This window comes from Geospiza fortis, unplaced genomic scaffold (genome assembly GCF_000277835.1).
Source record: "Geospiza fortis unplaced genomic scaffold, GeoFor_1.0 scaffold97, whole genome shotgun sequence".
In the NCBI taxonomy this organism is placed as follows: Eukaryota; Metazoa; Chordata; class Aves; order Passeriformes; family Thraupidae; genus Geospiza; species Geospiza fortis.
This window is the reverse complement of record NW_005054343.1, coordinates 3,305,080-3,317,353: the sequence shown is the minus strand read 5'-3', so window position 1 is coordinate 3,317,353 and position 12,274 is coordinate 3,305,080. Positions and strand designations below refer to the sequence as shown.

At 39.9% G+C, this 12,274-nt stretch overlaps 1 protein-coding gene and 2 non-coding genes across 3 annotated transcripts in view; all 3 read right to left on the bottom strand.

Moving 5' to 3' along the window:
* The window catches only part of CNOT1 (CCR4-NOT transcription complex subunit 1), a 50,125-nt gene that overhangs the window by 17,454 nt on the left and 20,397 nt on the right, over positions 1–12,274 (bottom strand). Inside the window, exons 17-29 of the mRNA XM_005422825.3 lie at positions 10,976–11,177; positions 10,326–10,472; positions 9,094–9,218; positions 7,997–8,283; positions 7,069–7,147; positions 5,617–5,847; positions 4,259–4,399; positions 3,409–3,588; positions 2,226–2,342; positions 1,879–1,908; positions 1,200–1,277; positions 704–881; positions 72–202 (exon numbers count right to left, since the gene is read on the bottom strand). Coding sequence (XP_005422882.1) covers positions 72–202; positions 704–881; positions 1,200–1,277; positions 1,879–1,908; positions 2,226–2,342; positions 3,409–3,588; positions 4,259–4,399; positions 5,617–5,847; positions 7,069–7,147; positions 7,997–8,283; positions 9,094–9,218; positions 10,326–10,472; positions 10,976–11,177 — 1,926 coding nt within the window. The remainder of the gene's footprint in view (positions 1–71; positions 203–703; positions 882–1,199; positions 1,278–1,878; positions 1,909–2,225; positions 2,343–3,408; positions 3,589–4,258; positions 4,400–5,616; positions 5,848–7,068; positions 7,148–7,996; positions 8,284–9,093; positions 9,219–10,325; positions 10,473–10,975; positions 11,178–12,274) is intronic.
* LOC115948047 lies at positions 2,772–2,910 on the bottom strand. Its single transcript, XR_004081911.1, has one exon. It is a non-coding gene; the product is annotated as a small nucleolar RNA SNORA46 (small nucleolar RNA).
* Positions 12,073–12,208, bottom strand: LOC115948048. Its single transcript, XR_004081912.1, has one exon. It is a non-coding gene; the product is annotated as a small nucleolar RNA SNORA50 (small nucleolar RNA).

Below are 12,274 nucleotides of genomic sequence, written 5' to 3'. Positions count from 1 at the left end.
AGCTCCCACCAGCTGAGATCTGCATCAACCCTGGCTGTAGGATAGCAAACTAAATCAGCTCTAAAACTTACCGTTGGATTTAAGGTAATGTGTGGAGCCAAGCCTCCTAAAGAATAGACGTTGATGTCATGGTAACTGTACTGGGGCTGTGGAGGAACCGTGGCTGTACAAGTGGTGCTGGTAGCTGGAGTTGTAGAAGCAGCTGGAGAACACAAGTAGGTTTGTACTGAGACACTATGAAACCACAGTGAAAAGCAACTGCTTATAAAACAAGTACATAATTCTTATTTAAACCAGGAAACAACCTCAAAATAAAAGATTTGCAGTTTGATCATGAAACCTCCTAAACGTACCAAGCAACCTGCATTCTCCATTTGCCTAATAATTAGTATCAAAGTAGCTTCAGTACATTTTAAGAGAGCTGTTTATTATGACAGTTTTAGCACCTGGTGTATTGTTAATAGGAGGGAGTCTAAGGAGTAGCTACACAAACATAATACAGAATTTAGTCCTCATGATGGCTTCCATTCCCTTCCCATCTCCAAACTCTGTAAACCTGTTTCTTACAAAACTATTCAAGTGCTCCCAAGCACTCAGGAATATTACAATAGCATATGTAGCTTCATATTCTAGTTTTTGATAGCAAAACTGGTCTTATTTGAACTTTAACAATGCAGTTCTGGATTCTATGAGATGTACTTACTGGTTGTTGTGATGGGTGGTAGCTCTTCTGGCTGCTTCACATCCTTCTTTGGAGCAGACAGCTGCTCATCCAGATTTTTCAGACGATCCTTATCTTTCAGGAGACTTCCAGGTTTCAGCTCATTGATGTCTAGTGCAAGATTCTTGCAGAGCACCTCAATCTCAAACTTCAGATTCAACTGCAAAACAACTCTAGTTTAGGTCATGTCACAAGGAAAATACCCAAAACATCTACTGAGCCACCTGACTCCCAAACTCCCCATTCTAATGCCACCCCTTTCAGAGACCAACAATGACTGAGGATTAGACAACTATCTTGATGCTGACCTCAAGGAGAAGAGTTTCATCCAAGTTATACCAAATCAAGCAATTCCCAAGCAATCTCACTATGCTAAAGCAGTGAGGAGGACTGCTTAGTCCTTCATAACATCCTTCTTGAGTAGTATGTCAATAAAACCTTACACTCAGAAGTTACAGAAAAAAATCCAGTAATTTACTTTTAGATCATGTTCCTGATGTAGCTCAGCTAAAACATTCATAATGGCCATTGTCCATGGGTTTGGAGGCCTGAAGACCTACAAGAGAAAGAAGAGAGCAGGATTACAGAAACTTCTTGAATCATCTGGATAGTTTATGACTGGAAATGTTTGAAACACAAGCAGCTATGTGTGCATACAGCCATGGAAACCTTTGTACAGTTGTGATTAGAGTAGAATTTAGTATTTTAGTAATAATTATTCCAGTAATTCAGTATAACTAGAAATACATTAGGAACTTAAGTGAAAAACTGGAAACACAATGACCTGGTCCTTCTTGAAATATCAGTTCTATGTCAACCAGAACCGACAAGCTGATCAGGATCAAAGTGGGTGGGAGAAAAAAACCAAAACAAACTAGGAATAAATATATCCTAGAATCTCGTCAATGGCATCCTTCCATTTCTCAATGGAGTTCTGTTCAGGGATACCACAGTACATTTCAGCTAACACCATCTATTAAAAATGCATGGCCATGTACTTTCCCTCCACACAAGGAGCACTCCTTGACTTTATGCTTTTATATCCCTTTTCTTTCTCTCCACTGAATTCAATCAGTTTTCATTTTGTGACAAAAGCTGATTACTCCCTGCAATATTTTGCCATTTGAGCAATAACTCTGTCTGACAAAGACACTTACCAAACTCCTGACACTGGATTCTATTTCTTTTCAGATACAGGTAAGGCTGAGTCAAGACAGCCCTTGAATTTTACAGATTGCTAAGCAGCAGTTACTTTTTGAACAAAGATTTATACACCTACATTTTTACATGGATTAACAAGCTTTTGCCAAAATAAATTTAGCTACTAACTTTCCTGATATAAAAAAAAAATTAGAAGTGTTAAATAACCAACTCTGGAGTCATACTTTGAACTAGGCACATAAAAGAGGCACCAGAAAGATGGTAAGATTTCCCAAATAGCCTATGCTACTGCATAACAGCATACCAGTTCATGCCAAGGCAATCTGTAAAGACAGAAGCTCACCGTGTGCAAGATGGGCTTATTTTTAGCCATCGTTATCATTCCCAGCCAGTGGCCAAGGTTCTTTAACAAGGAACGGTCTGAGAAGTTGGCTGCAGCTTTATCTGATGTCAATAGCACCTAACAAAGAATAAAAAAAAGCATCTCAAGCAGCAAGTAGAAGATAACCAGACTCCAAATCCAACAGCTGATCTGAATGAAGGCAAAGTTTAGAACATTAAGTTCTGAGCTTCAGACACATGACAAAGATACTTGAACAGCTTTCACTTCAAGGCAGCACTCCGTAGATCTGCACTGTAATGACTACAGAATTTCTTTCTTTAAAAGGATCAAAAAAAGAGGATTATGTTTTCCCAGACCTTACCATTTATTCTGTTGAGACTGTTACAACTACTCCCATAGCTGAGTGTAACTTGTGCTTCCTCTTAATGCCTCATCACAGACCTGAAGGCTACAGTTTAACCTTCCAGGGAGACCATCTCATTGTCATGTCGAAGCATAAATCATGTCATCATGTCATAAATCATAAAACAAGTATTCTGCTGTTAGTTCTGTTCCTTAACTCCAGAGGAGCATCAGCTGAACAGAGCAGGGTCAGCTGTATCCTCAAGAGCCAGGAGATGCTTTTGCACTACAGCGTAACCCACGGTGGTCAGGAAATCCCACCAACAGGTTTAAAAATAGTGCATTCTTTACAAACTTGTTTCATCTGGTCATCACTTCTGGGCTATTGCTTCCTCCCCCCATCCACATTATCTTAGCCCTCCAATAAATTTTGGCTTTTACACCCCCATTTTCTAAATACACAATTTCCCCCCCCATTCCTCTTGGGCCAAAAGAGCAGAGTGTCATTTTCTATCTTTGCACTTTCCTCCACAGAAAACAACTAGACCATAAGCAATTTTCCCCTGGGTTATAATTTGCAAACCTCACACAAATTTGAAGTCCACCTACATAAATTAATTCAAATGCAAATTTGCCCTCCTGTTACACAATTTAAGTCTTTCATGTGTTCCTAACTGAAAAGAATCCTAGTATTCCTAAAGATAATCTGTAAGTTGAATGGTAAACTAGAAAGAGTATTTTTGAATGATATTCTGTATTTGAGAATAAGCACCACACAATCAAATAGCATCAGGAGAACAGCACGCTCCTGTGTTGCCTTTAGAAAACTTGCACTACTCACCTTGATATTTCTGTAGGTTTCATTCAGAACCATTTTATTAAACTCTGGATTCTTAAGTGTGTCAAGGAAGTTTGAATACAAGCTGTGAAAGTTAGGCTCAATACTGACTCTCTTCATCACAAGATACTGTGATACCCAAGGCATGAACTCTTCTTTCACTGTTTCCTTCAATTCTTCCACCTGTGCTCAAACCAAAGACAAAGCACACCACAGAACAGATGAGAAGATAAAACCTTCTGAGGTCAGCTCTGACCAACATACAGTTTATGGTCAGTCAACTGCTTCTAACGCTAAGGTTGTTTTTCTATCAAAAAATAAGTATTTGAAATCAGTGTCTCATTATCCAAAGATCTGGTCAACCAGTAAGGACTCAAGCATGAAATCAGCAAGGTATAACAATTCACCTCTCCTTCACTTGCCAGCTTTTTACCAGACAACTGGAAATAAATGCTGTCACCTTACCAGTTCAGGCCATCCATTCACAAGACAACAGCACAAGTGGCAGCAGGATTGTACACCTCAACTAGTTCAGAAAATTCCCCTAATTTCTGAATACTAGAGCTTAACCTTGCAACATTTAATGGTATCCAGACCATTTATGATGCGAATGTTTATTTAAGATTAGGAACAGGTATCTTTTACCCATCTCTCCTCTCCCTGGAAAATTTTATTTCCAAAGATGTTTAAGCACAAAGTGCTGAAAACTATAATTTCTTTACAGTGTGCTCCCTCCTGAAGTTTTTCAAGTTAGAATTTTGTAGAAGTATCATTGCCCACACTTAAAAATGAATTTATAAAAAAAGGATTAAGAGCATAAAAACTATTTTTACTAGCAATCTTTCATACTTGCCTTCTGTGTCATATTTGACTGGGACAGATTATTGAAGATGAAAGCAATTTTTTCCTGGACATTCTCTGGAGGTTCCACAATCCTCTCTGTTTGATCTGTTGCTACTAACAGCGTATCAATGTTGGTAGTATTAATGGAAGGCTGGAAAGAGAACAAGAAGTTAAGCATAAACAATACCTAGAGGTGACATCAAAATAAACTTTTGCTCTGTTCTATCAAGCAAAAATAGAATTGCGCTTTGTCAGGGGACATCTACTGTCTCAGATTCATTTTCAGCAGCACTCTGAAGGAGCCAAGTGATTTTTTTATTCTAAAAATTATGATCAATACTCAGCAGAAGAATGCTGCTGCAGAAAAAGCCTCTACATGCACATAAAATAGGTGCAACTGCAATGGCACCCTTTAGGCCTTTAAGCCTGCGTACAATTATAGCTTGGAGAAAATTCACAACACAATAGTGAGCAGCACTTAACACAGCAGGGAGGCTCCAGGAGCACTTCAGTGCTGATTTGGGAAGGAGAAATCCCAGAGATTCATTCTGAGACCAGGTTCTCATTCTGAGTTGCCAGCTTAAGTCAACAGAGTGTGATCCTGGTCCCTACAGCTGCAGGTCTGGACCCCAGGGCTTAGCATCTGGTACATTGCAATTAAGGGAAAAGGCGATGCAGCTTTCAGTATGAATCCTGACTGGAGTTTAAATGGGAAAACAAACACCTCAAAATAACAGGTTTCTACAGGATATAATCAGGTGTGAAAGACATTCATAGCTACACTAATGACTGCCCCCCAAGAGTGTTCACACTTTCAGCTGCGTTTGGCTTTTGCCTCCTTTACAGAGACCTGTTCAAAGACAGTCCCAGGCAGAAAGACAGGTGCCCCAAAACTTTCTGTGCAATAGCCAATTCTATCTATCTGCCAACTCTGTAATAACTCCGACAAGCTTCAGAGTTGTTTACACGAGTTACCAAAGATGTGAAAAACCTAATGCAGTTAGAACTGTGTCAGATGTGCGCAGTGAGTGTTCTTAAGTCCCAAGCAGAATAGAAGCTGCCAACTATTTTAAGAGTCCTGTTGCAAGTCATTAATAGAAATGATGTTTCTGTAATTGTCCTTGTAATTACAGCCTCTAGAACACATTTCAACTTGACCCCAAAGTAATTGGGTAGTTTGATGATGAAAAATGCCTTCTCTCTACAAAAATGTTGGCCATACCTTAAAAGGTTACATGTTTTAAATCAAAAATAAGGATCACAGTTTGAAAATCTGTAGTACACAAATTAAAAGAGATTCAGTCTGTATGTACTCGGTCCAGAGCAGCATCTGCCCCTCTGGGAAGGGCACAAAGACACAAAGCTCACCGGCACATCTTTCTTGAAGCTGACTCCAGTTGGTCGGGTGATCGTAATGGTTTTTGCAACGGTGGTGGTGGTTGAGGTGGTCACTATAGTGCTGACTTGGCCAGCAAGAGGAGCTTTTGCTGGAACCTGGGCCTGGGCCTGAGCCTGGGCAAGTGCAATACTTCCAGGGGTGGTGATTGAACCCTGCATCTTCACAGGAGGATCTCTGGATTGCTGTCCATACTCTATGTACTAAAATAGGGTGAACAAGCACATACAAGATTTCACATGCAGCAACAGAACTATAGGCTGATTTTCAGCATGAGCACTATAAAGGTTTGCCAACAATCATTAAAATATTTGACAGTCTTGCCATAAAGGAATCTCTAAATACAACTGTATATCCTGATAAAGCACATCCTGTCACTATGGACTTTTTTACTGCAGAGGAGCCTCAAGCTCTGCCTCTGGCTGCAACAAATTAATGTCAAGCATCACAAGACCTAACATGCTTAATATTTTACAGGAGCACTACCTAAAAAACTCCATCCCTATCCCTTCAAGCCTAGAACAGCAGAACAAAAGAGGAAAAAGAGCCCAAGAACAATGTGTGAATATCAAGAAGTGGGCTACAAAGCAGGGAAGAAGTCTTCTGCAAGGACTCTGACAGCTAGATAGAATAGTCTGCAGCTCACTATTAATAAGGAAAACCACAGTGCAGAAATAGCCAACTTTTAGATATTACATCTTCTGAAATAGCTTTTCTCCCACTGCTATACATTTCCCCAGAAACTGGAAACATCAGACTGTCATTTAAGGGGTACAGTCTAAAAGCTGTTAGTGAAACCAAGACTGCTACTGGACTTGGCAGCTTCGGGTGAAGCCTCTACCTTAATGTCAGTGCCAAACATTTTTCCTTATTTAGCTCATGCTCTTAAGTTCTGCTACTGGGATCAGTTTTTCTGTATTTCTACCAATAAAAGCACATGCAAGGCAGACACCATGTGATGAACACTGTTTTGGACAACAAGGTATTCCCATGGCTCTCAGACCTTCAGGAAAGAAATTTTTCCTGGATTATTTTATCAGGTCTAAGTATGAAATTGTATAAAGCCAGCTGAATGACCTCTATTTTAGACTAAAACTCCAAATCTTTAAGAGACTGGAATATGAACACACTGAGGCACTTTAAAACCTTCATGCATGGACATGCATGCACTGGTTGATTATGCAGTTATATTCAGGTAGCTGTTTCAACATAAACAACCCAAACAGATTTATGAAAGCAGGAAAGGCACCTTCACCTGTCTACCCTAGCCCAGAGCAAAAGCTTTAAGAAAAGGCATTTGATTCTGTGGATGTAACATGGTCTAAAATCACCACAGATGAGACTGCTTTTCCAAAGGAAAACAGAAATTTGCTCTAAAGAATTTAACACCATAGAAAGTTAGTGCTGCTTACAGACAAACTCACCTCCTGTAAATGATGTGGGAACTGTATAAAGTGACTAATAGAAGCCAAGTGCTGACAATACTGGGGATAGTCCTTCAATCTGTAAGACAAAACATGCATTAGTCACAAGCATAAGCCCACATCACAAACAGTATTAGAGAGAAACAACTATCATATATGCCATTCCCATTCTGCACCAAATAACTACTTCTGGACTCTTTACAGCAGCTGTTATAAACAAAGCATTTCCTACAAAATAATTTTTGTTGCAAAATCTATTTTAAATTAATTAATTTAACATTAAAGCACAAGACTTATTCACAGCAACTCATCTTTTCCTACATCTCTATACTTCTGACCTAGTACACAATTGCATTTATATCCAGTGTTTGCTACAAGATTACTGGGTAAGTTACTGGTAGTCTGGTTCAGTACAGTTTGAACAGCAAACCAGAGCACACCTCACACCCAGAGTCTTCTCTATCTGCAATTCGTAAGAAGTTTTGGGGAAGAACTTTTTCTGAGATTATTTAGCCATACTTTTCTGTGTAAAAGCAAAGTTCTAGAGCTCATCTCTCAGTCAGTCCTTCAGTAGTGAAGAGTGCAAATGGCACTTCACTGGAAAGCACCTGTGAAGAGTAATTACATTCACCCCATGTCTAACAAGCTGTTAGTTACCTCATCTAACTCAACACTCCACTGATTTTTATAGTCTAAGTAGTTTCAGCATCTCAGTTTGTCCCACGTTTATACAGGTAACACACTGAACATTTTAATTTAGAAAGGTTACCCTTTAACTAGCACATTCACACATTCTGTTTCAACTCAGTGTATCTCTGAAGAAATCCCAAAGCTGAGCTGTGCAATCTTGTACTGCATGATTAGAGCAGGTTCAAGGTTCACAAGACAATACAGGCACTATTAGAAGTGTACCAAAACCCACACTCACCTATTTTTAAATCTATCTAGTGCAGCTATACCAAAATAGTACATTTTGGATGCAAAAGGCTTTCGTAAGGCTTCAAGAACATAGCGCAGGGCCAGGCCCAACGCCATGTAAGTAACCAGTCCTTTCTCTATGATGCCCCCAAACAGACAGGCTGTAATGTGCAGCTCCTTGTCTGGGTACTGGGGGAAGAATCGATATTCCTCAAACAAGTTCCTCAGCATACAGTTAAACACTTCTCGTTCCCGTTTAATGTTGGAGTCCTTAAACCTCTGCAGCATTTCCAAGACCTGCAAAGAAATTGGAAATTGTTACCAACAGATTTACTTTACTTCAGCCCTTTCCCATGTTCACATTTCATCAGGGTTTGCAACTACTAAGGTACATTGTGCTACCACAACCACAAAGTAACTGCTTCATTTTAGACAGCAGGCAGACACTACATCACTACAACCAGCTTCCTCTTCAGACTTTAGTTCTCTTTTAAGCAACTGTCTTAACACAAAACTTTTTTGTGACCGCCTACGCCATTACTTCCAAATTAGAAAAATTAAAATTAATGTTGTGTCTTCCATAATTTATAACTGTGCAAATATATTAAAGTAAATTTGAAGTACTTCAAAGAGTAAGTACATCAGACCAATAATTACTCTCATAGAGACTAACAAAAATAATTATCAAAAGCTCAGAAGGTAGAACTTGTGACACTTTTATATACTTAGATCTTGTAGTCATTTTTACATAGTTTAAAACCAAATACATTAAAGATAATTTATACAGACTATTTAAAGGCACTTTTTAGCGCTTATTTTCAACAAAAAAGCTTCCACACCACACAGAATCTTTTCCACTTAGAAGCATTTTAGGAGTGTTAATTAGACATCTGAAGTCTTCAATCCAGACAAGTCAAAGCTGAATGTAATGAACAACTGCAAGTTCACTGTGCAAACAACTTTGACCAAGCAAAAAAGCAATACTGCAGCATCCACCACGAGCCCTTTACCATTTCCCACTAAAAGTAATACATGAAGGAATAATTATGATCCACTTTATTACAAGTTTCTGGACAGGTGCTGTAACTGCTACAGAAGGGAACTCACCTCATCCACAGACATGGTTGGGTGTGGTGGATGGTTGTAAATACGCTGGAAGTAGCTGTTTGCCTCATCATCTATTTCTTTGCTAAAGTGCTGATTAGCCTCTGGCCACACCTGAGATAAGTCAGCTGTTAAAAAAAAAGGAACAGGTATCATACTCAGGACAACTTCAGACAGTCAGGATTTCACCTAGTCCTTTTCAACTCTTCCACCAATCTATACAGAACTGTTAGCTCTTCTGAAGAGCAGGATATTTAACCTTCCCAGTAGACAGGAATTGCTATTTAAAAATCTGTTATGCTATATTTCAATATGCTATATTTTTTCAAAAAACTGCATCCTAAGATAGCATTAACCTCACAGTGCTCTACTCCTAGAACCCAGTGCCTCCCAAGCTAACCTCAGCTGACAGCTAAATAACTGAATGCAGAACAGTCTAGAATAAAGCATGCTACACAACACGAACATGCACACGAACTTGCACACAAACTTTCAGGCCAGCCAGTGAGCTTCCAACAAGTTTCTGTTGAATGCTGAGGACTCAGAATATAAAGCAATGGTGATTACAGCCACCTCCACTGTACATCTGCAGAGATAGGTAACTCTGCTGCTATTGCATACAGCTCCTCTGCAACAGCAGTGTGGAAGGTTTAGCATATGGCTGTGCTTCCTGTGCATTTGACTGCTTCAGCATCTCACTGTGAGCATGCTGCAGAGGCATAAATTAGTTAAGGATAATGGCTTAGTGTTATGAACCCGATTATTCCTTTCAAAAACTATCTTTCCACCAGCTTTTTGTCTTATTTGTATCCAATGTTGCAGTCTATTTCACTGCTTCACCTGGTTTAACCAGCTCCCTACCCAGGTTTAACCTTGTTACAAACAGAACAAGATGCCCTGGTACCATGCACATACAATTCTCTGCCAAAAGCAGAACAACACTTTTGTTCAAAACACAGTGCAGCAGAAAAAGGACAGAAACACACTATTCATGCAAATCCATAGCACATTATATTTTTATGCTAATGGGTTCTTTTTTAACACCCCCCACCCCTAGACATTTGGCAAGCTATTAGGATACATGTTTAGAAGCACCTTTTTCAGACTAATATAATAATGCAAGAGCCACACTTCTAACACTGACCACCTACAGCTCCAAGCTTCCCCTGAAGGAAACACAGATTAACTGCAGACCACAGTCACACTTCACAGCCACAGACAACACTACCACTTACAAGGTTTCATCTTACTCTGCTGGAATGTAGGCTGGTTCAGTCCAGATGTGCTCAGCTTCCTTTGCACGAATGGATCATTGTTCACTGCAGGAAGGCCCAGGGCTCCAGTTCCTATGCCAGTCAGGCTACCCGTAGTAAGACCACCTACTGAAAAGCAAACCTGTAGTAAGACCACTTACTGAAAACAAGCAATTGGTCATCTCATTGCACCCTCAGAGTATCCACTTACCACTCCTCATAGCACTTATCATTTCCAAGAACTCAGAGCTTTATAGCCTCATTGCTGTCTAATATCAAGCAGTTTTAACATAAGCAGTCCTCCATCTCTGTCCCAACCTAAAATAAGGCTGCTATATTTGTCAAAACACTCATCCTCTCAACTCAAACCTCTTACCTATTGCAGCTCCAACACTCTGAAGTACTGTTTCAGCAACGACCCAGGAGTGAGGACTCCACTTCATATCAGAGTGTAACTCCCTTCCCTATGACACAGCTGTTTGTCCAGTGTGACTTCCCACCCTTAAAGGGAAGGAAGCACCCAACCCTCCCTTAAGGGGTGGGCTGTCACATTCAGTATTTCCAACCACAGCAACAACAGTGCCTTAGCTGTGCCATGTCAAAAACAAACCACTCCACCCGAAGAGCAGTACCTGGAAGCTGTGAGGAAAGTCCTCCGATGCCACTGAAACCGGTTGTCTGGTTTTGGGTGGAAAGAGGTGGGAAGGCTTTTGCTGGTGACTGAGGAGTACTGAATGCAGAGCCCAGGTTTGGAGGGAAGCCTTGCATGCTCTGGGTGTGGGGAGCAGCTGAGCCACCTAAACTAAGAGAGGCCATTCCTGCAAGCGAGTCGATCTGAATGAAGAAAGGAAGATTATACAGACATCCATAAACCACAATCCAGATGATTTTTGGCATGTTTTGTACAAAGACGGCTACGTATCAAAACATTTCTGAGAAAGCTCTTCTGCACAGTTACTGTAAATTTTGAAGTCACCCAAAAGATCAGTTTGTCTACAGAATGCACTCTTATTTTTCTTCTGCAATCCCATGAAATCCTATTCTCTCACAGGTTCTACAGAAATCCTGATTGTTCCACAGTCTGTAGCTGAGTGTAACATAACAGTAAATGCTTACAATAAGTAGCATTTACTTCTACTTGCAGATTTTTGTACTAGAGTAGTTTATGCTCTGCAGTTTGCAACCTCAGACCCCACCTCAAGACTCAGAAAGCTCTTTCAAACTTAAAGAGTATTTTTGACTGTCTGAAGGACCCTACTATGCCAACATTTCACAGCTAAATACCTGAATGAAGTCTACAATAAAAAACATTAAGACCTGGTTTATGAATAGGAGTGAAGGCACAATACAGTCTGCCAAAGCAGTAAGTTAAAGAACTGACTAAGAGCAGCAAAAAATGGTATTATCTACCCAGAAGACAACATGACTACAGAGTAAAAATTGCTGCTGTTTGTTCATATGAGTTATTTGTAGCAGGATGCCAAGATATTGGTACATCTGATGAACAACTTCAATGAAGCAGCAATTCACAAGAAACCAGAGTCTGCATTTAGTTTATATAAGCTACCGACAATTCAGTCATTCTTAAATGCTGAATTGTCACTATTTAATGTGAAACACTTTTCACCAGTTAAAAATCTGCCATTGAATGTAACTGCTAGAAGCAAAACCTGTCTGCAATGTGTTGCTCCCAGAGGAGGAAGGGATGATGAGTGGCAGGGATTAACTGAAATGTACCTTGTTTTTAAAAGAGCAGTTCAGTTGAGAGCTGAAGAGCCCCAGTTATAACAAGTCCTTATGCTCTAGCACTGTGGCTTGGCCCGTGAAGCTACAAACAAGACACATCAGGTTCAAAGGCAGTGCTTAATTCTCAGAAGTCCTAGTAAATTTTAGCACTTTAAAAGAAAGCCTCAGTTATTCAAAGTAAACCA